Here is a 26323-nt window from a genome sequence, read left to right on the forward strand (position 1 = left end):
GTGTTAGTTTCTTTTGTTTAATTTTTATTGGTGTATAGTTGATTTATATCATTGTGATAGTTTTAGGTGTACAGCAAAGTGAATCAGTTACATATATATATATATACACACACACACATATATATATATCTCCATTCTTTTTTAGATTCTTTTCCCAGAGTATTGAGAAGAGCTCCCTGTGCTACACAGTAGGTCCTTACAGTTTTCTGTTTTATATTTAGCAGTGTGTATATGTCAATCCCAATCTCCCAATTTATCTCTCCCCACCATAGGTTAGCCTTTGAATGTAAGTTCAACAACTGCCCTTTCAGACTCCCTAGGAATGAAAAGAGAATTCTTAATGGCAACTCTATAACCAATAATGGCCCAGAATGAATGAAAAGAACCACAAGATAGGGTTTTTTTTTTTTTTTCTTCAGAGTTTATTCTGAGTTTTCATTTTTGGATAATCAAGCAGCTCTTTAAGGAGAATGCACAGAAGAGTCATTCTGGCACTTTTGGATAGTACATAAGATTTGTTTAATAGTCACATTCAGTCTACTTGCTCAGCCCATACTCCATGTTTGGTGAGCAAGATCAGCCCATAGGATTTCAGAATTAATACGTAACCGTATATACAAACAGCCAATAAAACCATAATGGTGCCTAGTGGTCAAAGGGGTGGCGTGGGGGAGGGGATCACTAAAGTGTCCTCTAGGCTAGCTTAGCTAAACAGAATCCACGTCACACGTGAGGACGAGAGAGTACACTGAGCTGAAATGAGAATTCTGAGCACAAATGGGCACTTGGCAGCATGCAGTTGAAAGAAAAGGGGATTGTTTAATAACTTTATAAAATCCAGGCAGTTCAATCAAAGAAGTTAAGAAAAACAAACAAAAAAAGCAAAGTAAGGGACTGTCTGTCATCACTGTAAAAAAGGCACTTGGAGTTAATGGGACCAGAATTGAAGGACTGGCAGCTGATTAAAAACTTCAGTACTATTTCATTAAAAGGCTTGGATGTTAAGAGGTGACACTCAGAAGTTCCTGAAAGGTGATATCGAAATAAACCACCGAGAAGCAGAACAGGTGACAAGGAAGGAATTAAATCCTTACAACCTAATTGTGTGTGTGTGTGTGTGTGTGTGTGTGTGTGTGTGTATCTGTAAAAAGCAAATCAGAAACGAAATCTAACCAAAGCAAAAACCTAAGCAAAGTAAGACCACGAAGCAGCGATGCATAGTTTTCCTTTGAGATAATGCATACCTCCAGACACTAAGTGCCAAGTTAATTTCTCAATAATAATTTCACAGGAGCATTATCATGATAAAATGGATTCAAGCAATGCAAAAAGAGTTTCTTCTGTTCCCAGAATCTGGAGGAGAACTGAGGTTATCATCAGAACCTAGTGACATCAGGACATCACGTGTGGTTTTTCAGTGTCCTCCAGGGTGGACACATCAAGTCCGGGGAACGACACTGACATTCAGACAGACACTACGTTCACCCCTCTTCCTGGAGGCGAGGCATCCTGTATCATCATCCTTTCTTCTGAGTAAGAACTTGACTTCCTCTCTAACACTTAAGACAGTGAACAGGGTAACTGCAGAAAAAAGTCCACTGCCCACGGCAGACGTAGCTCGACTTCCTCCACACACAGGTAAGCGCTTCCTTAAGAATTTTTGGCAACTGGATCTGGTCCCGGGTTGGGTGGCTCTAGACCGCTCATTTGATGTTGAATGCCATCAAGGGTCTCTCCTCCCGTTTCTGCCATGGGCTCTTCTTGTCTTCGCCCTGGTCGTCATCATCCTCGTCGTCTTCCTCATCCTGTGGAGCGGATCTCCTCTGGTCGGGACTGGCCGCTGGCTCAGGGGCAACGTCCGAAATTCGCTTCGTCGTCTCCTCCTGCAGGCTGGGCAGCTGGCCACCGCTCCTCCGGCTGGAGCCGTCCAGCAGGCACCGCAGAGCACTGTCCTCTGGTGTCCCGGCCGTGGTGCCGCCTTCGCTGCCGCTCTGGTCCATGTCCTCCAGGTACACGAGCTGCGTGTAGGCCGAGCTGTCCGCGGCCCTCGACTCCTTCTGCGGATGTTCCTGGACGGGTGGGTGGCTCTGCGGCAGAGTCGAGGGGTCTCCTCTTCCCTTCCGGGCGGATTTTGGTTCATTCATATCCACGCCAGAATCCAAACTGGCATCATTGCTTCCGTTCCTCCCTGCTCTTTGGAGATCAATGTAGGAATGTCTGACGTGCGCGTTGGACCGGCCGTCCAGGGAGACGAACCAGGCCCGGGGGTGGGGAAGGGGCTTCCCACCCCCGAGTTCCAGCAGCGCCTTTTCTGTCAGGAGCTGGACCTCGCTGTTCATCTGAGCCAAGGCCGCGTCGTTCAGAGATGCTGGGATGGAGAGCGACTCCGACATGGATGCGCTCTGCGGGGTCCACTCCCGGGCGCCCGTGTCCTGCAGGTGCTGCTGCGAGATGGCCTGGCAAGAAAGGGGCTGCGCTTGGATCTGCGCGGAGGGGTGTGGGAAGATCCCTGCATGCGGGCTGGATAGCTCGGCCTGCAGCCTTTCGATCTCCAGCTGCGGGTCGGCTGGGACGACCAGGGGCTGGCCCACGTACGAATGGTCCCCTGGGAGTTTCATGTAATGAGCCGGGATGACCAAGGCGGGTAATACTTTCCTGTAAACGCTGTCGTTGACCTGGTCCACGGAACTACAGCAGATCAGCTGGCCGGGTCGCGGGAAAGAGGTAGGTCTTTCCAGGTGGTCCACGGATCGCGACATCATACATTCAGTAGGTCTGCGCTCCAGCAGCTGGTCTTTCTCCGGAGATGAAGGCGCGGGGTACATGTGTTCCTGAATGGTGAGCTTACTTCCTGTGGAAATGTGGGTCACGGAGGCCTGACTCTCTCTGTCCTGCTTTTCGAATAAAGGCTGCGAGAGCATGGCGTTGTAACTCCTTCTGTAATCACTGTTGCCAGGGGACTCGTAGCCTTCCCTTTCCATAGGTTTCCTAGCCTTTAAGGGGAAGATCTCCACCGACTTACGGTAGTCTTTTCCCAACGTCCCACTCGGTGTCAGGTTGTCAAAGGAGATTTGGCTTTTGTCCTCTTCCTTATGAGACAGGAGTTCCTCCCGGGAGCTGAACTCCTGGGAGGTGCTGTAGGAGAGCTTCAGCATGGGTGTGTGCATGTCCACCTCTCCGTTGGAAGACATCATCTCTAAATGGACTCCACTCATCAGCTCCTTTGAGCCTGGGGCATCCGGGGGGCGGCCCTGGCTGGTGACAGAGAGTGGACCGGGGAATTCTGATTCCCGACGAGAAAACAACAGGTTGATGTGTGACATGGAAGTAGACTGATCCCTTTTGGAACTCTCCAGGGTGGCGGGAAGTTGCAGTTTTCTATGGTGCTGGCGGGGTTTCAAGCACTTCCGCCTATGATCAAAGATACAAACCCCAAGATTAATATATCAGAACAGTGAGGGTTCTAGCCTAAACCTAATTCTCAGTTCCCACAGGAAGAAATAAGACAACACTAATCAGCAGCCAGAAGCCTTCTCACCCTATACCCTCAGCCTTGTTTTGATGCTGAGGGCTGAAATCTGCAGACTGTACCCCAAGTGCATCCACATTATTCATTCAAAAGCAGAGTCAACAATAAATATTCTCACAAGTCAATCAGATGAGGCATCACAATAAGAAAAGTTTGGCTCTGTCCTTGAGAATATCATCTCTTGATTACCACTTAGGACTATTCTGAGGGAACTGTGACAACTGTTGAGCTTATTTTTTTATGACTCCTCTAAAAAAGACATTACTCACAGTGTAATATCCCACTTTGTTTGCAACTTATATGACAGATATTCAGTTCTTGCCCAACAAATTTTTTAAAATATTTATTTATTGGCTGCACTATGTGGCAATATGGGATCTTAGATCCTTGAACAGGGATCGAACCTGTGCTACCTGTATTGGATACTCAGAGTCTGACCCACTGGACCGCCAGGGAAGACCCTTGGATACATTGTTATGAGAAATAAAGTACCTCAACTCAGAAAAGGACCTCGATATCAATATTTGTGCAAGAAATTCCAAGTTAAAAAAAAGCCCCAATGATAAAACTTTACCTGCAATAATATAAAAGGAGACACAGCAAAACCAAAAGAATGAAAGCCATTCCTCCCAAGATGGCCAAAAGAAAGACTGTGTGATACGTGGTGATGTCCTGTGTGACAACCGGACCTGGAAGGTCAGAAAAGGGCATTTTAGATTTGTGAACACCTTTCACTAAAAAGAGAGCATAATGTTTTTCTTATTCTTCTTTGTTTTTGGCCATGTGTCATGTGGGATCTTAGTTCCCCAACCTAGGGATTGAACATGGGCCCTCGGCAATGAGAGTGTGAAGTCTTAACCACTGGCCCACCAGGGAAGTCCCTTTTTTCTTATTCTTATTGGCTGAAGTGTGGAACGGGGGCCAGATGCAAACATCCTTTAGATGTTGTGCCTGCAGCATCACCCAAATTCCCCTCAATGGAAAGGGATTTCCCAAACCATCACCAGAGCACTGTGAATACTCAAATTCTGTATGTAGCATCCACGGTCCCTCCTTAGTCAAGAAGAGAGCTGCATTTAGTACCATGTTCATCATTCTAAATACATGACCTTTGAATATAAGAAAACTAGATACATGATCATCATATCATGAGTGGGACTCATTCACTCAGAGACATGGCATGAAGACCTGGGGATTTTATGACACTGCAGAAGGAAAAAACAAATCAAAACATGAAATTTTACTCACACTTTCCCTGGGCAATGATTACTATGTACTGAGCCCTTGGCCTTAACAAATAAGTTGAAGTGTATGAAATAAATTTACTATGACTTAAAAAAATCTACAGCCTATTACAGGGACATCATGTGTTTCTAAAATGCCTCCTATTAAAAAAAATAACATCTTTCTAGTATCTTTTCAAAATGGCTAACCTGATGTGGCCACAGACCTCTCCAGAACTTACAGACAAGGTGATCAGAATTAAACCTATTTTCTCTTTAATTTACCTTGGGAAGAATCCCAAGAGGTACTTTAACTTACTCCTTATGTTCAATAGCAGTAAGAATCTGTCTTAACATTGCTAACAAGGGATTGACAGCAATAATGAAAATCTCCCCCATATTACAATGTTTGGGCACTTACTGGTGTCTAAGTATGCTGACAGTGCTCCAAAAGATGGGAAGGAAGGAATAGTTATTACATATAACATCACAGGAGCATTGTTATGATTATTAAACACCATAAAGACCCACTTATTCATTGATTTTTGATATTTTAAGGGATACATTTCTTTCTAATCTTTAGGAGATAAGTCTCTTAAGCTAGATAAACCCAAGGAGACTTGTTGATTTTTGAAAATAGTGACATTACTTACGTTCAAAAGACAACATCATCCTTTCCCAATTATTAATCATTTCAATGGGGTGAAAGTGAATATTTAAAAAAGTTGGAAAAATTACTGACCACAATGGCCTTAACTGTTTACAGCCTTAATTGTTCAGAGAAACAATTTTTTTTTTTTTTTTTTAACACAGAGCAACCCCACAAACACAGGTAATACCTTGGCAGGGGTCACCAAGAAATCTGAGATACACAAAAAAATAATTTCCAAATAATGGAAGTTCAGTCCTTTAAAGTACCCAAAATGTTATTATTTTATTGAGTTGGCCAAAAAGTTCCTTTAGGGTTTTCCCTAAGATGGTATGGGAAAACCTGAATGAACTTTTTGGCCAACCAAATATCTTCTGCTAAATGGAAATCTTTATAAAGATTTCCCTCATTTCCTTCTTAAACAGAGAATGAAAGAGAAAACTCTAATTATTTTCTTGTTGGTTTCGGGTTCGTGAAAGCACAGCATTGCTGTGATTTGTTTTAATAAAAGTGATGATAAATACATATACTGTGAGATTACCAGTATATGTATTTCTACATTAAATGCCACCAGGGTTTATACTATATATGTTTTTATGGCTTTTTGTCTCTTCCTTCGTTGCTCCTCAGCAAGCTTGGGTCAACCTACATCTAGTAGTCTAGTTCTCTCTCTTCTTTACAGAAGTAGCTATTAATCTGTCACATAACACATCATCAGGGTTCTTGGAAATAGATCTAAAATAAAATTTAACTCTAATGCACAAGCTTTGGTTTTTAAGGACTTTCTTTCTTTACTCATAATCATATTCTAGACACTTCAAATTTGGAGACTGGGACATTTATGTACTCACTTCATGCCCACATGACTACAAGAACAATACAGTAAAGGGAAACGCATTCTCTTAAAACCTAGATGTGAAGTGTACGTTTTCTCAGGGTGGGACTATAAAGTAAAGGCAACAGATTTTTCAACACCCATCTCGGGTTGGCCTCTCTCAAATCAGTTACTTTGGGAGTCCTAAGTGTTCATTCCAGTGATAATTCCATTGATAAAATATTTTGTACTTCCATTTTGGAACTGCCTTCCTGGTTAATTGACAAGGGTCAGCTTTTAATCATAGCACATCTTTTTAAATAAAGATTTAAAATTTATTTTTATTTTATTTTTTGAGGCCGACCATTTTTAATGTTGATATTGAATTTTTTACAATATTACAATCTATGTTTTGGCTTTTTGGCCCTGAGGAATGGGGGCTCTTAGCTCCCTGACCAGGGGTCAAATGTGCACTCCTGCATTGGAAGGTGAAGTCTTCACCACTGCACCACCAGGGAAATCCCCAGCATTTTGACCTAGCTCAACTACTTACTTTATTCACCAATCTTGGCGATCGGTGCACTTTAGATACATCTAAGAAAAATCAACAAAGGAACCCTTGGAAACTCTGAGCATGAAGACTGGCCACCCATGAAGAGTTTCACTAAGGACAGCAGTCCAAAGGAGACAGAGTCTAAAGGCAAGGCATTGTGAGTAATGGAAGCCAGCACTGGAAAGACTTCTCCTAAGGTAACTATTTTGAAAAAACAAAACAAAACAAAACAATTCTAGAATACTCATAGGGATAAATCAGGGTGGTTAGGTTTAAAAATAAATTTACACTTTCAGTGAAAATATTGGTGAAATTAAATTTTAGGGGAAAATATGAGTTAATTCATCTATCCTGAATGGAGGAATATTCTTTTAGACATAAAACAACAGGTTTGCTTTTAAACCTTTCAGAAATGCCCAGTTGAGATTTTTGCCCCAGGAAGCCTTCAACAGTGACTTGCTGCTGCTCCCTCTAATGAGCGCCTTTTCCTACGTCCTCTCTTCTACCAGGCCACAGCTGTTTCAGGAATTAGGGAGGAGGTCTGAACCACTTCTGTGGGCTTTAGATTAAGAATTCCCTATGGCAGCTGTGTGAGCAGAACAGATTCGAGACAGGACTATTTTCTTTGCATTATTCTTACCCTGGATGGGGCAGTGCCAACCAGAACTCCCCCACCCCCACCAAATACCTTCTTCTTATCATTTGATTTTTCACACGTTCAACCATGTTTTAAAAAGATGCGATCTCTCTGCTGAAGTCACTTTCAAAAGCACAGGTAGCCTGAACCCTCAAAAAAAAACTGGTTGCCTTCAGTGCAGGTGTTGGGGACTCTGTTACCTGGGTTGGGAGGAGACATGGCAGCCACCCAGTACCCCAGCTGAGGGGCGATGTATGTCCACGTCAGCTGACTGCCTTCCTGGTGCACGAGGCCAAGACCGCTCTTCAGCCACGTTCCTGCGGGATGTGGAAAAAGACTTCAGCCAGATGCACGTGGAACTCCTAGTTAAGGCTTAAGCACATGGTACAAATCGCCTTAAGTTTCCCATTTAGAACCCATCAGAGAGCCAAAGGGTCCAACTCTTGTGGAGCAACTGCGTCTAGCTTTCAGGAAAGCGTTTTTCCTGGCCTCCTGATTACATTACTCTCAGCCACTGTATCACACGTCCCTGCTTCCAAACACAGATAATTTTAGCAGAAGCCTTTGGAGTTTACTCGTCTGTCACCATGGCCCATCTCCTCCAGAAGCCTTTGGAATTTAGAAGCAGAATAAAGGCAGCATAGAAAGGGTAGGTGGGAGGGGAAACTCCAGTCCTGTTTATATTCCTTATCCTCAAGCAAGTAAACGGATTTTCTATTTGGAATTGCAGACTGGTGCGATCAGAGTTGCTTCAGGAAGTTTAAAAATATATATATAGAGAGAGACTCTTTGGTCCCATCTTTGCCAATTCTAACCCAGAAGCCTGGCTCAGGTGAGTAGTTTATGAAGCTTCCAGTTGGCTCTGATGTTGAGAGACACAGAGTGAGTCCAGGTCCATGCTGCCTTTCAGTTAATACTTTAAAGAGTATTTCACACTAGTGAGCACCTACTGTGTGCTGGCTCGTCACAGCGACGTGCTTTATACATGTTATCAGTAGTTTCACAACGACTCTACAGAAGAGGACTCGTTTTCCCCTTTTAGACACTGGAGACTGGTGAGACATGGAATTCTTCTGAGCTGTCCCAGGGGTAGAGAGCAAAGCAGGGGCAGAGTAGGTCTGTCTGTCCTCGAGGTTGGTGCTATTTCCTCTACTCTGCCCTGCTGCATTCCCGACTGAACTTGCCAGCATTTGCAACATTTTCACTTTGTAAGGTTCCCAGGGAGAGTGCTGGCTAGGGCCCCCACCAGCCCACGTACACCCACTGGACCCACCAGCCCAGACATATGGGTCACTTACACAGAGCTCCCCCTATGATTGATCACCCACCCCCTGAAATGGCCATGTGTGGATTCCTGTCCCCTCCAGGCCTAAATTTATCAGCTATGCACCAAATATTCCACCTTCCAGTCTCCAAATCCCTGCCTTTCCTAGGTATATACACACCACTGGGATTCCCAGATGGCGCTAGTGGTAAAGAACCTGCCTGCCAATGCAGGAGACATAAGAGACTCGAGTTCCATCCCTGGGTTGGGAAGATCCCCTGGAGGAGAGCATGGCAACCCACTCCAGTGTTCTTGCCTGGAGAATCCCATGGACAGAAGAGCCTGGTGGGCTACAGGCCATAGGGTTGTGAAGACTCTGATACAACTGAAGCAACTTAGCATGCACACACAAGGTGGCGAGAGTGGATTTCCTTCCCCTCCGAGGGGAAAAAAAACAATACTTGGCAGGGCTTCTAGGGCCTATCAGTTGCCATAGCAACATTCAAATGTATTGGGTGGAAAGGTGCCCCAGCATGCCTCCCATCCCTTCTCCTCCCTCCCTCTCCCCATGTTACTCCTCCTTCCTCCCCCCAGCTTTCCTCCTCCTCCTCTTCCTCTTCCTCCTCCTCCTCTTCCCCTCCTCCTCCTCTTCCCCTCCTCATCCTCTTCCCCCTTTCTCCTCTTCCCTCCTCACCCTTCTTCCTCCTCTTCCTCAAAGACAGGAGTTGAACAAAGAAGGAAGATGGGGGAGGCCAGGCATCAGTGGGTGCTTTGTATTGTCCGACCTCCCCATGCAACTGGCTGAACCATGGCTCCGGAGGATTTCAAGTTAGACGAGAAAATAAGCTGGAAGCTCTATGAAGTATGAGGATACATTGGCTGAAGAGCATCAAGCCAGAGATGGTCCAGCCACTCTGAGCTTCACACACTCACTCCAGGAGCTGCTGAGGAAATGGAAACCAGGGCACGTGACACATGCAGCTAAAGCGGTTCTGTGTTGAGTCAGAAAGTCTGCCTGAAGGCAGAGAAGGGATTGTTTGCCACTGCTTCCGGTTTTCCCCTGGGGAACCCGCGCTGTTTAGCTCATGACTTACACACCCCACCCCACTCCCACACGCTCTCCCACAGGAGCAGCCCCGCCAGGATCTCCTATCAGCCAGGAAGCGGCCTGCATTCTTTGGTTTGCAGTTTCCCTCAGATTAGATTCTTGAGTCACTGCTCTTCAAGTGGAGCGGATACGAGGTTAGGCTAAAGGGACCCAGAGGAAAAGAGATGGGGGCTCAGAGTCCTAATTCCTGTTGATCACTCAGGGGAAAGCCACCTACCTGGATGGCTATGTTGCCCTGGCTTTCTACAGCGCAACACAGCCGCATCAACTGGAAATGGACTTTATTTTTCACATTTATTTGGCTGAGCCAGGTCTTAGTTGTGGCATAAGGGATCCAGTTCCCTGACCAGGGATCGAACCTCGGGACCCTGCATTAGGAGAGTGGAGTCTTAACCACTGGACCACCAAGAAGTCTTGGGAATGGACCCTTTTTTTTTTTTTTTCCCAGAAATGGACTTTTAAAATGTCTCCCAGTTACACTAGGAACAAGCCTAGTGAGTGGACACACCCACACACCCACACACACACACACACCATACAGGCACTGGAGCCTATGATGCTGGTGGGAGCCAGAAAAGCTAGGAAGGCAGAACACCAGCTGCTTTGGGAGCACAGTGAGGAAGGGATGCCCCCTGGGGATGAGGTGGGCTCTGGCGAACAGGCAGGACTTCACGTGGGGGTGGAGGGTGGGGGCGAGCAGAGAGAAAGAGGAGGGAACAGAAGCACAGAGGGGTGCAGAGTGTAGCGGGCAAGCTTGATGCGTAGTGATGCCGGGGACAAGAGGGAGGGAGCCTGGGGAGGGCTGGCGCAGGGGTCCCGGTGCCGTTAGCGATGAAAAGCCACCAGGACCCATCCTTGGAGGCACAAAGGTGAGATCAGAGCTGTTCCGACCGCCTGCCCCTCCCTCACTTCTCCACCCGCTTAGTTCTTCCCAGGTTGGTCCTCCCAACAGACACTTTTACCCGAGTCCAGGATTTTGCCCTCCACTGTTTCAACCTCATATGGTTTCCCTCTCTTCCAAAAGCTTACCCATCCTTCAAGATTCAAGTCACATCCTGTTTATCCTAAGTCCCTCTTGCATGTAGGGGCCTTCCAGGTCCCATCAACCTCAGGGCACATGTTACTGCGTCATCTGTTTTCCAGAAGCATACCTCACCTAAACTGCTAACCCCAAGTCCTATATTTCTTCTGTCTTCTCAGCACCCAGAAATATTCCCAGCGTGGGAACACGGTGGTATTTGAGTGTGAAAGCCAGACGTGCAACCTCCTCCCCTGCCAAATAATATCAGATGACCTTCTGTGAAAAGCTGGGTGTGGTTGGCAGGAGAGATCTCCTTACAGGAGTGCAGTTAAGCTTGGGATTCTTCTCTTTCTGACCAGAGGGAACAAAGCCAGCTGGGAAAGAAGCATTTATTTCGGACTAAGTTTTCCGTAAAATGTACACGTGTTCAGTGAATAGAGGGTGACTCCATTTTAGGATTCAACAATCATGCTGTTATTGGCAAAAACTATTTCCAAGCTTTCTGTGTTTTGCGGAAGGAAACTGGCTGCAGGGAACACAAGAATTAATGAATTGTGTACCAGAAACATATGCTTCTCATCACTGAAATCCTGAGGGTGTGGGATGAGGGTGTTTTCCCACCTGAGGAACTGCACACATAAGAGATTTTTGTACTCGTGAATGGGAAGCCGGTGCCTGGAGTGGAGGCAGGACAGACCAACCTCTGCAGAGTCTCTTTTGTTGAGTGGGTTATGTGACTGCTGGACCTGCAGCCAGGGTACAAAGAGTGAGGACTTCCCGTTCCTGTGGGCACCTCAGCGCTGCTCAGACAGATCAGGGGACGATCCATGCATGCCACCTTCATGCATGTGGCCATTGCCCAGGGAGGGTGGCTGACTGTGCAGTGGGTGTCAGGAGCAGGCGAGCTGGTGGCTACTTGTGTCTCTGTGCTGACGGAGCGCTGTGCTGTGCCAACTACGGAGGCTGCATGTGTGTGAAGGTGGGAGAGCCGTTCTCTGGCATCACCGGAGGAATGAAATCCCACGGTACTAAAATTTCTAGATCATCAGCTTCCAAATTGTTTTTAAAGCATTTGAACTCTTTCTCTTTAATTGAATCTTTGTATTAAGACAATTAAGAAATTAGTATATAAAACAGATAAACAGATAAAAGACAAGCTTCTCTGCAAACAGATGGCGAGAACTCCCCCACTCTACAACCCCCGGGACATCTCCCAAACATGGTTTGGGAGTTATTCTTTCATAGAACTTGGGTCAGATTTGCCAAAGTTTGAAAAGGCAGTTTTCTATAATTCTAAAAAGTGTCATTTACTCCTGCCTCATAAAGTAGAATATAATTTTGATTTTTTCATGGTAATTCAGGGTTATTGTTATGATCAACTGATGCTGGTCCTTAAATATTGATGCCCTTAGGTCCCTACGGAGGAACAAAGTTGTTTGCTCTAATACTAAACAGTTTCAACCCTGGCTGTGTTTTTCTTCCTTCTCCCACTTCCTCCCTCCCCTTCCCTCCCCTGCCCTTCCTATGGGCTTTTACCAGCTCTTCTCTCTCACCGCCACCAACTCCCATATCCCCACCAGGGAACCAGATAACCTGCTACATGAAGACTGCATCTAGAATAAAGTCCACAGGTAGCCACGTGACGGATGAACCCAGACGTGGAACTGAGATACTGTGAATCCAAGTTCACTACTTGGTTTCTTCAACACACACTCGCAGATCAGTTTTCGTCTGAATTCTCTAGAGTGAAACCTCATACAAGGGAAAGATTCAGAGATCCTTTCAAGGAGAAAGACTTTAGTTACCTATACAGCTGGCAAGGTTTGTGGGTATAAGCACCATGAGGTCTTTACTTGGAAGCTGCACTGAACCACAATGCTGATTACACACAGTAATTGACAGGCTCAGAAAGATACCCCTTGCATTTAGCTTATAAGGTCTGATGGGATCTCTTAGCAATCACCAGGGGTGCCACTTTCTTGCTTGGTTACCAAGCAGGAATGAAACCAGCCTTTATTTGCAAAATATAAAGAAGAGTTCAAATTTTAAACAAATAGCAATTCAAAGGGAAAAGAACTCTAAAATGTGAAAAAAGAGCTCCAAACATAATGTCTCATTAGAATATGACTGACAGGGTTCTGATTTTCCTTGCTTTTCCTGACTGGCCCACTTATTCTGCCTGGACGCCTCTATTTTATCTGCTGCACAAGCTCATCTCAGCATTTGGTAACAAGCAGAAAAGACTGTTAGGAGGAGCACTATTGGTTTTGAAAAGGAAACTGTAAGTGAACAACCTGCCCTTGTAATAGATGACACATTGCAGCTGGCAGCCTGCACCTCAGCCAATATACAGAGAAAGACTCTTACAATGGGACTTGTGACCATGTCACACCTTGGGACACTGGGCAGATGAAAGTCCAGCACGATCAAGGACCAACTGACAGCATGGACAATTTGCCTTTCCTACGATAACACCTAGTGTGAATTCCAGCTCTGCCGCTCGAGGAGGGTCCAGCTAGGGACAGGTAGTCTCTGGTGGCTGCTTCACAATTCCTTTGTCACATAAACAATAAACGCTTCATCACTTAAGCACTTGTAGTTGAGGACTCTACCAACATGCACAGCTAATGTATTCTTTTTTTTTTTTTTAAGTCTGTATTGAATTTGTTATAATATTGTTTTATGTTTTGGTTTTTTGGCCGTGAAGCATGTGAGATCTTAACTTCAAGACCAGGGATTGGACACACACCCCTTGCACTGGAAGGTACACTCTTAACTACTGGACTGCCGGGGAATTCCCCTAACATATTCTAATTGATGCTTTTTTTTTTTTTTTGTGAAAGAGGCTGCAGTGATTTTGACTAGGCCTATAAGCTGGGATGCGAAGAAATGTCACAGCCATGCAGAAAATACATCTCAAAAAAGTTTTATCAATTTAAAGGTGAATATTCACTGTGAAATAGAATGCTTCTATTCCTACAACTTAACTGTTCACCATGAACTATCTGGAAACATTCATGGCAAGAGGTGAGAACACATACATGCATGACACATGCATGAACTTGGATGGTAGGAACCTCTTCTGTCCTGCCCTTCAGCTGTTGGCTTTGGCCGATGACCATCTCCTCACTTAGGCTGTGGTGACTTCCGGTGAATAATGGATATCGTGGGCATTCACATGTTTGAGGGCAGACTTCCTAAGAGAGATATACTGCTCAGGTCCAGAGTGAGTGCTTATTACTATTACTACTGATAATCATAGCCCGCTTCTCGCCCCCACTCCCCCACCCCCCGCTTCCAAGTATGTTGCATTTCTCTAGAAACCAGTACAAACTTACTTCCCAGGATTTCCATCTGCATTATCTTAAGCCATAACCTCTACTGCATTTTCCTACCAGCTGTACAATTAGAAGTGTCAAAGTCTGAGTCTGTTTTATCACATCCTTTAACAAAACCTTAGTGGGATGAGATCATCCAGAAAAACCAGAAAAGTCCACCAGCCCTTAAGTCACATTCATCGGTACGGCAGAAATAGCGACACTGCCTATTTTTATGACACTGTGGAGCAGCCTTCTTTTTTTCCAAATTAAAGTCTATGCCTTTGAATAGTATGTTCCCTTTCTTAGAATTATTTTTCCATGAACTCTGTGAGGAGGATACATTCCTTGTCAATTACACTGCAAAGTATTTGTTTACCTGGTGGTAAATTATCTAACCATGCTAGTTGAGAGCAATGGAACTGAAGAGTGAAAGTCATATACAGATGGTTGGATTCCTGTAGCTTCAGGCAAGTACATTTTGGACCGGTTTAAAGAAGAATAAAATTAACGGTAACTCACTATAGCCAACGACCTTCTGTTCAAAGCATAAAATCACAGGTATAATGAATAATTAGAAATTAAAACAAGAAGGGCATCTGTATTCAGCTATAACATGTTCCCTGGGTATTTTTAGGGCATATTTTGAGGAATAGATTCTTAAAAATAAATTTGATCCAAGCAACTGATTTTTTTTTTTCTCCTTTAAACTTTAGCTGAGTGATCACAAGGCTTACTGAAACAAATTTTAGGAGACGGCAGTAATGGGAAACTGTAAAGCTTCTGGCAGGGAGGGCTAGACAAAGTGTATGCCTTAAATAGGTAGCCAGAAGTATTAGCATGCATAATAGCATTAATAAAATTTAATGAGAGAATTTTCAATTTACAATAGGTATATATAAATTCCCAGAAAGTAGTATCAGAGTGGAGGCTAATTAAGCCCATATGGGGAGAAATTTTGTTCATTACCCACTAAATCTAACATTCATCTTGCAATTACATGTCAGATGGGGCTACGTGAGGTACACAGTCCAGGATTTAGGAGGCATGGCCACTTATCTTCAGCATTAGAAGACTCATTCAAAACGAAGGGTGGCAGAAGAGAGTGAGGCGACAAGCATCTGGACAGATGTGGTAAGATGCTCCCAACCAGCGCTTTGTTCAAGAGGTTGGTATAGTGGAGATTTTGTTCAAATGCAGAGTCTGATTCAGTGGGTCTTGGAGCAAATCGTGAGATTTTGGAGTTTGAATATACCCCCTGTCCAAGGATCACTCTCTGAGTAGCAAAGCTCCACATTATTTGTACTTTTGTGGGTGTGGTGAATCTTTCAGAAAACCCTAGAACCATTTCCTACAATGTTGCCGGGGTGCATCAGCTGGGTGGCCAGTACTTGAAGCAACTTCAGAAATATTTCTAATATATTTCATGAATAATCTAGTCACTTGTCAGACGGCCGATTGGAAGTTGACACACATCTGAGTTCACTCCATAGGCTGCAGTGCATGAAGGCTTAGTGCCTCCGAGTGAACTGGTTGCTGTAGGTGTGGCCAAATTGGTTCCAATCTGGTGACCTCTGTGTTGACCATTTTTTTCTGCCCAGAATGTTCTTGCCCCCCAAGACAGTCCCATGTTAGGTTCCTATGTGTCCTGGCATCTCAGCTCAAATAGCACTCCTCCAAAGCCTCTGTCCAGCCAATCATTCTCCCTGACATCACCCTGCTTAAATTAAATTGTCCTACAGCACTTACTTAATGCCAACAAAGTAAACTGGTTCATTGTCTCCTCCATTCAGAACAAAAACTTCATAATTACAGGTGCCTTCCTTGACTTGTTTTGTCATTCAGTTCAGTTCAGTCACTCAATCGTCTCTGACTCTTTGTGACCCCGTGGACTGCAACATGCCAGGCCTCCCTGTCCATCACTAACTCCTGGAGTTTACTCAAACTCATGTCCATTGAGCTGGTGATGCCATCCAACCATCCCATTCTCTGTTGTCCCCTTCTCCTCCAGTTTTCAATCTTTCCCAGCATCAGGGTCTTTTCCAATGAGCTTTGCATCAGGTGGCCAAAGTATTGGAGTTTCAGTTCAGCATCAGTCCTTCTAATGAATATTCAGGACTGATTTCCTTTAGGATTGACTGGTTGGATCTACTTTCAGTCAAGGGACTCTCAAGAGTCTTCTCCAATACCACAGCTCAAAAGCATCAATTCTTCAGTGCTCAGCTTTCTTTACAGTCCAACTCTCACATCTATACATAACTACTGGAAAAACCATAGCCTTGACTAGACAGACCTTTGCTGGCAAAGTAATGCCTCTGCTTTTTAATATGCTGTCTAGGTTGGTCATAACTTTTCTTCCAAGGAGTAAGCATCTTTTAATTTCATGGCTGCATTTTTTCTCACCAAAAGCCTAGAACTGAGTAAAGTCTGGCACAAAGATGTTCACTATCTATTTGCTGTAATGAGTGAATTGTTCATTTTTTTAAAAAGAGAAGCCAAGAACAGAATTCCCCAGGAAATCTTTCAATATTTAAATGTTGGCAGCAAATTAAAACAAAACAAACAAATAAATGCCCCCAAATCAACTGTATGGGCCAAACAAAATATCTGGGAATGGATAGTTGCTCTGCATCCCCAGATCCAGTCCATTATTCTGTTAAGCCACATTAAGTCTTGGCATAGAAGGAGGAATGCACCAAAATCTGATATTCTAGAACAGGAAGAGGATTTAAAGCTTGAAGGAAATTGTGTTTTGAATCTCCCCTTCTCCATTCCTAGGATAACATACATGTGTACCAGGTACTTCCCTGTGCTGGATTTCAGCTTCTTTCTGATTAAGAAAGAATGTAGGGTTGCTATGAAAACAGTGATGAAAAATGTTGATTTATGGTCCTACCTGTTTTACTAATGAATGAGCTCAGCTGAGAATGAGTAGACAATGAAAGAAAAACCAAACAACTTACCCCAAATGGTCCTATATTTCTTCCCCTCCAATTTAGGTATATTTCAAACTGCTTATATGAAATGGCAAGTTGTAATGCAGGGATCGAACCCATGTCTCCTGCACTGGCAGGTGGATTCTTAACCACTGGACCACCAGGGAAGTCCTGGGTATTCAATTTAAAGATACTAAGGCTTCACTGTACTTGTACATCTTGTCTGTCTCCCTTATATCATGCTTTACACAAAACACACAAACTAAATATGGGCTGAATTAGAACAATGATGATTATAATAATTATTAATACTTACAGAACACTTTACCCAGTACTACGCACCACTGTAAGGGTTCTCCATTCTCAACAATTTTATGAGATGGGAAATGATAACTATTATTCCCATTTTACAGATGAGAAAACTGAGGCCCTGAGAGATTAATGGACTTGCTCAAGATCCACAGGAGCCAGTGTTTACATCCAAGCTGTCTCAATTGCTGGGCTACAGCCTGCCTGTATTCGATACACTCTTGCCAAATGCTGTACAACCAGTGCAACATCCTGACCTATGAAAAAGAATTTTACCTCTTAATTTCTCATTTCAGTGGAGATCACTGAAAACTGAAACTATTTTTAAAAAAATACTTGGTTTTAAAATAAATGATGGCAGCTTTGCCTTCCTAATTATTTTTCACCCAGGCCAATCTCAGAACGAGTATATTAATAATAGATGCAGTGCTTCAAATCCAGGCCAAAGGAGAGCAAAGCAAGAAGGTTCTGAGGATCTCAGGTAGTAGGGAGAATACACACCTGCCATAGATAATCCACAAAGTAATTATTTTATAAGTGGTAATTAAGAGTTGACTACAACTTAAGACATTTTCTTTCAGGAGGAACATACTGATCTATATACACTCTGAGGCCACAAAGTGGGCAGCCATCATTTGTAAAACTTGCCAAAAATTGTTTCCATTCAACACCAGCATGAAAAGTTCTCCTATATAAATGGACCCTTTAGGAAAATTAAGTCTCTAAGGATAGGATTTTGAAACAAAGTTATTTAGCTAAAGTGATGGTATTGTTTTCTAAACTGTCTCATTTTTTTGTTGTTGTTGGGGGGGCTGGCTACAAACACAAAAGGCTTAACAATTTTTAGGAATGGACTGATAGTACAAGAGTGTTTTTTGAGTTGCTAGGCAACATCAGGAAACAAATGTCCATGTTCTGAGATCACTCAGCATTCGGTCTCCCTGTGGGCAGTGCATGTGTTCCATGGCCAGACTCCGTTCCACTCGGGCAACAGGAGTAGAACACCCCAACTGTGATGCTGATGATCTGGAGCAGCCAAAAGACACCAATCTGTGTCTCAAAAGCAGGTCACATTTTGCTGGCCACCTGGCAGCTGAGGTCTCTGGCCCAAGTTTTTGCTGGACTGGCATAATTTATCCAGATTAAGTCCTACACTTTTAACGGTTCTTTTCTGTTATTTCACTTCAATTAGCTTTCTCTGCAGGTAAATTATCTCCCCCCCACCACACTATATATCTAAGGGAAGCCTGATTCACTGGTATGGACAATTTTTTAAAAACTGAAGTACAGTGGATCTACAATGTTGTGCCAATCTCTGCTGCACAGCAAAGTAACTCAGTTTTACACATGTGCACATTATATCTGAGAATACAGAGACTCTTTTCCTGAGAATTATTTCTTTGTTTCTAAGAGATCACCTTCATTGTGAGAAGACCCATTTCAGGTGATCTTTCTCAAGGATATACTGACATTGTACTTCAGCAGGTAAGTTTGCTTCTTTCTTTGTTTAATTCCCTTAACTATTGAGTCTGGTCATTTTGGAAAAAAAAATTATAAAGATGATATGCATGGTTCTAAAGTTAACATCACAGATGTAAATACATACTTAACTTTTAGAAACATGAATTCCTTTCTTTTGTTCTAACTTTTGCCCACACAATGCCCTATGGCTCATTCTTGTCATTCAGTCACTACACCTGTCTGGCAATTTGTCACCTGCTATGTAAGAGGCATGGCTCATGGTATATACAGAAAAAGACACACCAGTAATATTTTCATTTTCTTTAACTGACAAATAGAATATAGTGTTTTAAGAACTCCCATCCTTTTCTCCCCTTGAGAAACAATGAAATGTAACAAAATCCTAGATCTGTACTTTAAATCAAGCTCCATTGTCAGGGATAGGCTGGCCATGACTTACCTAAAAGGGCTAGTTCGATGAGCAACAGCATCAACAGTAAAGCTCACCATCTATGCAGAGACGAACCCACTACCGGCCAATTATGAGCGAGTATCGCTGAATGCCTGATACGTATGCGCCATACATGATAAGAAGCTGGTTCAGTAACCAGCATTTCTATAGCAACGCACACCGCTCTGCAGGCTGCGTTCTGGGAAGGCAGTTAAAACTGGATTCTGCAATGTAGCTTCACTTGGAATCTGCTTTGATTTTTGTCACCTCATTAGAATGAAAGTATTCAAACCAAGTAACCCAAGTTATTATGAAACAGCAGCAACTTATCATAGAGAGGATCTTAAATCATGATTTCTCGGCCACGCAAGGTCAGTCGGTCACTTTCAATTCAAACCACTGACCTGGTTTGCTTATTCATAAGTGACCGTTCCCCAGGGCATCGAATCAGATTGCAGTCTGACCACCTGGGACATGGGGCAGCCATCTGCTGTCCCAGTTATGAGCTAAAGAGAGGAAATGCTATAAAAACAAGCCAGCACACCATCTTTTACTGTCCCGAAAGCCTTGGCTAAGATGCATTCACCATGACCGACAAAACTGCATTTGTCCTACTGGGGAAGAAAAGCAGCTTCTTTCAAAGGTCAAACTGGCCCCTGCACATTCCTGATGAGGTTGCTGTATCCCATCCCCTCAGACACACTTGCATACTCAGGCCCCAGGTCCTGGCACTATACTGCTTTGCAAAAGAGACAGCATCATCAGAAGATCACGGGTTAAAGAAATCTGCTAATTCGTCAAAGGAAAAGACGTACATCACTGAATAGAGGCCCCACCTTGTACCGTAAATCAAATGGCATTTTAACAGGGCAGCTGCAGCAAGATCGGCACTGCCAGGAAATGCGGCAAAAGTTTTGACTCTAATGTGTGCAAGTCAGGCTTTTAAAAAAAATCTTTTTTCCTGAGAGTCCACACCACTATCAACCAATTCATACTGTTGTAACATTTTAAGCAAAACCCAGCTTTACTTCTGTTCTAGGAGACCATTTATCTATTAGGTCACCCTTGTTTGAACATGTGGGTTAAAATATGGAGATGATAATTTTTTTAATGGGAAATTCTTTGCCTGTTCCAAAACAAAATAAAAAACCAAAAAAAACCAACTGTCATTCAAGAAAAAGAAAACTGTGAAAAACAGTAGCACCAAATCGAATCCACTCTAATGGTATTGGGAAGGGAGTATCTCTAATATATGCCGGAGAGCATGTGGAGAAAAGGGAACCCTCCCACACTCTTGGTGGAAATGTAAGTTGGTGCAGCCACTATAGAGAACAGTATGGAGGTTCCTTAAAAAACTAAAAATAGAGCTACCCCATGATCCAGCATTCTTACTCCTGGACATATATCCAGAGAAAACCAAAATTCGAAAAAAATATGGACCCCAATGTTCACTGCAGCACGATTCACAATAGCCAAGACTTGGAAGCAACCTAGATGCCCAACAACAGATGAATGGATAAAGATGTGGTTCAAATATACAACAGAATATTATTCGGCCATAAAAAAGAATGAAATAAAGCCATTTGCACCAACATGGAAGGATCTAGAGATTATCATACTAAGGTCAAGTAAGTGAGACAAAGACAAATTATCATATTATATCACTTATATGTGGAATCTAAAAAAAAAAGAAAGTAGGTACCTCTACGTTTCTCTCATGAGTAAACTTTCAGTTATCCAGCAGTCAGGAATGGAAGTAACTGAATTAGCATTAAAATGTATATTGCCCTATAACCAAGGTGTTATCACTAAGCATCGGCTGTCATTCAGGGTAAAGTGCTGGAAGGCTGCCTGGATAACAGGAAGTACACACTGACTGAATCAGGCACCCTGTTTGGCCCTGCAGATGGAGAATACACTTGCATTTTAATAATAAGTGGTCAGAGCTCCCCTATGGAATGCATCTTAGATCAGGTGTCACAAACTTTTTCTGTAACAGTCCAGATAGCAAATATTTTTCACTTTGTGGGAACAGCTCTGTTGGTGCAGGAAAAGCTCTCACAGACCTCACATGAACAAAGATGGCATGGTTGTGTTCTAATGTCTTACTCCACTTGGGCTGCTGTAACAAAATTAACTGGATGGCTTATAAACAACAGAAATGCACTTCTTCATTCTGGAGGATGCCAAGTCCAAGATCAAGGTGCTGGCTGATTCAGCTCTGGTGAGAGCTGGTTTCATTGGTTCACAGAGGTGCCTTTTCATTGTGTCCTCACATGCCGTGTCCTCACATGTGGAAAGGCCAAGGGAGCCCTCTGGGGCTCCTTTCATAAGGTAACTAATCCCATTCATGGGGGCTGCGCCCTCATGACCTCCAAAGGCTAATACCATCATCACTTTGGGCATTAGGATTCTAACATATGAATTTGGGGAGAACACAAACATTCAGTCCATAGCACTCAATAGAATTTCATTCAGGGATGCTTAGATTTCATATAATTTTCATGTGTCATTAGATGCTCCTCTTCTGATTCTTTCTTCAAACATTTAAAAGTGTAAAAACCATTCTAAGCTTTCAGGCCATAGTTTGTTGACCCTTATTTAAATGAGAAATTCTTAATGGATTCACAAGTTACTAGTTCTGGCTGTTAAACACTTTGAAATTCAAGTACTTTGATTTACCTGAAAAGTATATCAATTAAAGTGTTAAACTGGTTTGAAATGCTAATTGCATTTGAATCAATCATAAATAGTAGATAATTAGTAAATAGTGCTACATGCTTAATATGTGTTCCTATTTTTTTCCCCTGATCTTATAATATTCTTGGAACTTTTCATTTAACTGCAGTAATTTAATTTCTACTTAAATAATGACATTATGGATTATATATAATAGTAGAAACACCCTTATGAAATATGTAGGCTTCTGTTGAGCTTAGTAAGTTAAAGAACATATGATTTCTTTGAAATGTCCATCCAAAACTTTAAAGACAAAGTTTTCAGAAAACTTGTTCTGATTCATTTGATCACTTTTGAATGACTTTCCAAATGTTGCCTTTTCAAACAATCTGTTGGAGCCTGGAATTCGACAGTTACAATTTTCACTGTATGGGCTAAGTGAAAAAGACCATTTAAGTGGAACTAGATCAACCATACAATGAAGATTCTCAATGACAGAAGGCTCAACGCCATCGAGAATATTTCCAGAGAGGAAGTAGAGAATTGGATAACTTACTTTTTAGAGGCTTCATGACAATGCACATTTCTTTGTTTTCACTGATTTCTACAGTGTATTAATTTCCTTTTGCTCCTGTAATAAACAACCACAAACTCAGGGGCTTAAAACGACACAAGTGGGTATTCTCTTATATCTAGAGATCAGAAGCCTGAAATCGGTTTCACTGGGCTTAAGTCAGAGGATCAGTAGGGCTGGTTCTTTCTGGAGACTGACGGAAGAATCCGTTTCAGTTTCTTGTTTCCAGCTTCTCATGGCTGCTTCTGTTCCTTGGCTTGAGGTCCCATTCTCCTTTTCAAAGCGCATCCCTCCAATTTCTGCTTCCATCATTATGTCACCATCTCTGATTCCTCCTGCATCTTGCTTATAAGGACTGTTGTGATTACAGTGGATCCATGAGGATAATCCAGCAGAATTTCCCCATCTCAAGATTCTCAACTGAATCACATTGGCAAAGTCCTTGTACCATATCAAGTCATATTCACAGAGTCCAGGGGTTAGGATGTGGAGCTTTTTGGGGGAGGGGGCAATTTTCCAGTCTACCACAGACATCAAACAAAAAAAATTTAAATAAGCTTTTGATCTTTGTGATCTGTATACAAAATAAACTAATAAGAGCAAGGATGCTGCTTCTACAGACCTGTGCCATATTGTTATGATGAATCTATGTATGACTCCCTAGCGAAAGCATCACTGTATTAGGAATACAGCCTTTTATACCCCCACCTTATTTATCTATATTCAAATATATCCATTCAAAAATGAAGAGGCAGGAAGGAGTAGAAGAAGCACAGCAGCAGGGATAGAAGCTCTAGGGTGGAGAAAATGCAATACAACTGTTCTCTCTCCAGACAACCACTCAAAGCATCGTTCTTTAAACATATAGATACAGGTCTAAACATATACAGATATAGATATATAGATACGTAAAGGTAAATTCTATGTATAGAATCATCTTTTACCAATGTTATAATATCTTAAACTGCTCTAAATCTTAAAATATCTAAATGCTGCTCATCTGATTCAATCATTCAGCAAACATTTTAGCTGGGTGCCTTGCAAGTGCCAGGGACTGTTCTGGATCATGAGGATTCAGAGATAAGGAAGACTCAATGAGGACACGGATAATGACTGAGACACTGTAAGGCCATGTTCTTACAGACTTCTAGTGCCACCGCTAAATGGACAACATGCTTAGGAGGGACCAAATTATTGGTCGGAGGATGGAGAAGGTAATTTGAGAGGAGAGACTCTGCTCGTGCAATCATGCAGTGTGACGAGTGATGAGGGGGACCAGGTACATCCAGGGAAGAGCACACAATTGGGTGTGGGAGCAGTGGAGGGTGTGCAGGAGACAGTGGCCAAAAGTGAGCTGGAGAGCTGGGTGGGGACAGCTCTAAAGACATCTGTGTGCCATGCTGAGTGTGGACAGCCTCATGATGAGTAGCTCTGAGATGCTCTAACAGGGCAAAGGGTCTGTGGTTCTGACAGACAGCCCAGTGGCAACCCAGAAGCCCTGGTAGAGGGAAGGAGAGTGGCAGACAGGTAGACAGCTACAGGAACTGGTCAGAAAGAAGGCAGAGTCTGTACCCAGACAGAGGGTAATGAAGGAGATGAGAAGGTAGGTTGAAGAAACGCTGATCTGACATCAGCACCATCTTGCAAAGGACCAGACATGGCTGCCAGTGGTGCAGGGAGGTGAAGCAAAAGAATAAATGAGCGGGGGTGAACGTCCCTCTGGGCTCTCAATGCAGGGGGGCCTGGTTTGATGCCTGGTCAGGGAGCTAGATCCCACATGCTGCAAAGAAGATTCTGCCTGCTGCAACTAAGACCTGGAACAGCCAAATAAATAAATATTTAAAAAAAGAATAAATGTGGGGTAACTACTGGTGTGTGGTACCCTTAACAAAGAGAGGAAACACAGAAATGAACAGGCATAAAGGCAGAAGCATGCCTGTCTGTTACAGGCACATGAATCTGAGTTTCCTGAAGGATATCTAAAGGCAGATGTCTAATAGACAGTCAGGAACACAGATCAGAGAGCAGACTTAGGTGGATGGATGGCTGTGCGAGTATGAGAAGTCAGAGGATACAGCCCCGGTGACTGCATATAAAGTGAATTAGGAGCTGGGCCCAGGGCAGAGCCCATATGGCACGAGAGGAGGGCCCTGGGGGACACTGAGTCAGAGAGCCAAGGGAGGTGAGCCTTCCTGTCTAGAGAAAAGAAACCCTCTAATGCTTCAGAGACATAAACGGGATGAAGAGGTCACTTGATTCCACAATCAGGCAGCTGCTTCTGAGTATCACGACTGTGGTTTCAGGAGACTGGGAGACAGAAGCAGGATTGAAGTGAGTGAGAAGTGGGAGCAGCATGTGGACAACAATCCTTCAAGAAATCTGGGCTAACTAGGACTTCCCCGGTGGTCCAGTGGTTGAGAACCTGCCTTGCAATGCAGAGGATGCGGGTTCAATCTCTGGTCAGGGAACTAGGATCCCACATGCTGTGGAGCAACTACTGAGCCCATGCCCCTAGCTACTGAGCCCGTGCGCTGCAACCAGAGTCTGTGTGCCACAGTGAAAAATCCCACACGACACAACAAGAATCCTTCATGCTGTAATTAAGACCCAATACAGCCAAATACGTAAATAAATAAAAACTGAGCTAACAAGAATCTGGAAAGAAGTGGTCTGGATGTCATGGTTTGAGAAACCCTTCTGCAGAGTGCTAAAGAAACCCTTATCTTTGTTTACTGAATAAACTCTTAAGGTGTACTATGTACCAGGCACTGAACTAAGCTTCTTACAAATATTAACTCATTATTCCCTGGGGAGGTTAACTTGATATGTCAAATTAATTAGGTCACAGCACTCAGATATTTGATTAAACACGCCTGGAGGTTGCTGTGAAGGTATTTTTAAGATGAAATTAACATTTAATTCAGTAGATTTAAATCAACTGATTGAGTAGATTATGCTTCCTGTAGGTGGGCCTCATCTAACTAGTTGAAGGCCTTAAGAAAAACGTGGACCTCCCCCAGGCAAGGGGAAATTCTGCCAGCATATGGCCTTTTGGACTCAAATTGCAGCCTTAGTGTTTCTCTGGGTCTCCAGTCTGCCAGCCCATCCTTCAGATTTTGAACTTGCCAGCCTCTTCAAGTGTATCAGCCAGTTTCATAAAAGAAATCTCTCTCCCTCACAGAGACACACACAGACACAGACACACACACACACAGGCACACACATAACACACCCACCCACACACCCACATCCTATTGGTTCTGTTTCTCTGGAGTACTCTGACAAATAAAGACACTCTCCATAACATTAGGTACTATTCTATGGCCCAGAGAGGTTATGTAACTTGGCCAGGATCACACAGCCAATAGCTAGCAGAATCGAAATTCTAATCCGTTGTGTCTCAGAGTCCTTGCTCTTAACCACACACTCTACTTTGGAGCACTGCCTTGACGTGTTGGGGACCAACCTGGGTGGACAATGGTGAGAAGGAGAATATACAAGGGACGAAGAGCCTCAGGCAAAATGCATGCTGTACAAGTGAGGAAACAGGACAGGTGGTTGGCCTGGGCCGGGCCTCAGAGTTTCCCAAATGGCAGATCCAGGGCTTCAGGAGGCAAAACGCAAGCTTTCCCCTCTCCTTCTACTTTCTGTCCCTGCTTCATCATCCACATCCTTTCCTCCCTACAGAACTCCTGTCTTCCTCAGGGGTTCCCTCAAGTTGCTTTCTCATGGGAGCCCAGGACTCCTTACATCCTGACCAGGAACATGTGACTCAAAGAGTCACCAAGCCATGCAGAA

The 26323-nt window shown here is 43.5% G+C and overlaps 1 protein-coding gene across 1 annotated transcript in view; it reads right to left on the reverse strand.

The window, feature by feature from the left end:
• Positions 1-413: 413 nt before the first annotated feature.
• The window catches only part of FAM171A1 (family with sequence similarity 171, member A1), a 153165-nt gene continuing 127255 nt past the window's right edge, over positions 414-26323 (reverse strand). Inside the window, exons 7-9 of the mRNA XM_010860069.1 lie at positions 7606-7722; positions 4104-4218; positions 414-3411 (exon numbers count right to left, since the gene is read on the reverse strand). Coding sequence (XP_010858371.1) covers positions 1704-3411; positions 4104-4218; positions 7606-7722 — 1940 coding nt within the window. The 3' untranslated portion in view covers positions 414-1703. The remainder of the gene's footprint in view (positions 3412-4103; positions 4219-7605; positions 7723-26323) is intronic.

This window comes from Bison bison, unplaced genomic scaffold (assembly GCF_000754665.1).
Source record: "Bison bison bison isolate TAMUID 2011002044 unplaced genomic scaffold, Bison_UMD1.0 scf7180017864461, whole genome shotgun sequence".
Taxonomy (NCBI): domain Eukaryota; kingdom Metazoa; phylum Chordata; class Mammalia; order Artiodactyla; family Bovidae; genus Bison; species Bison bison.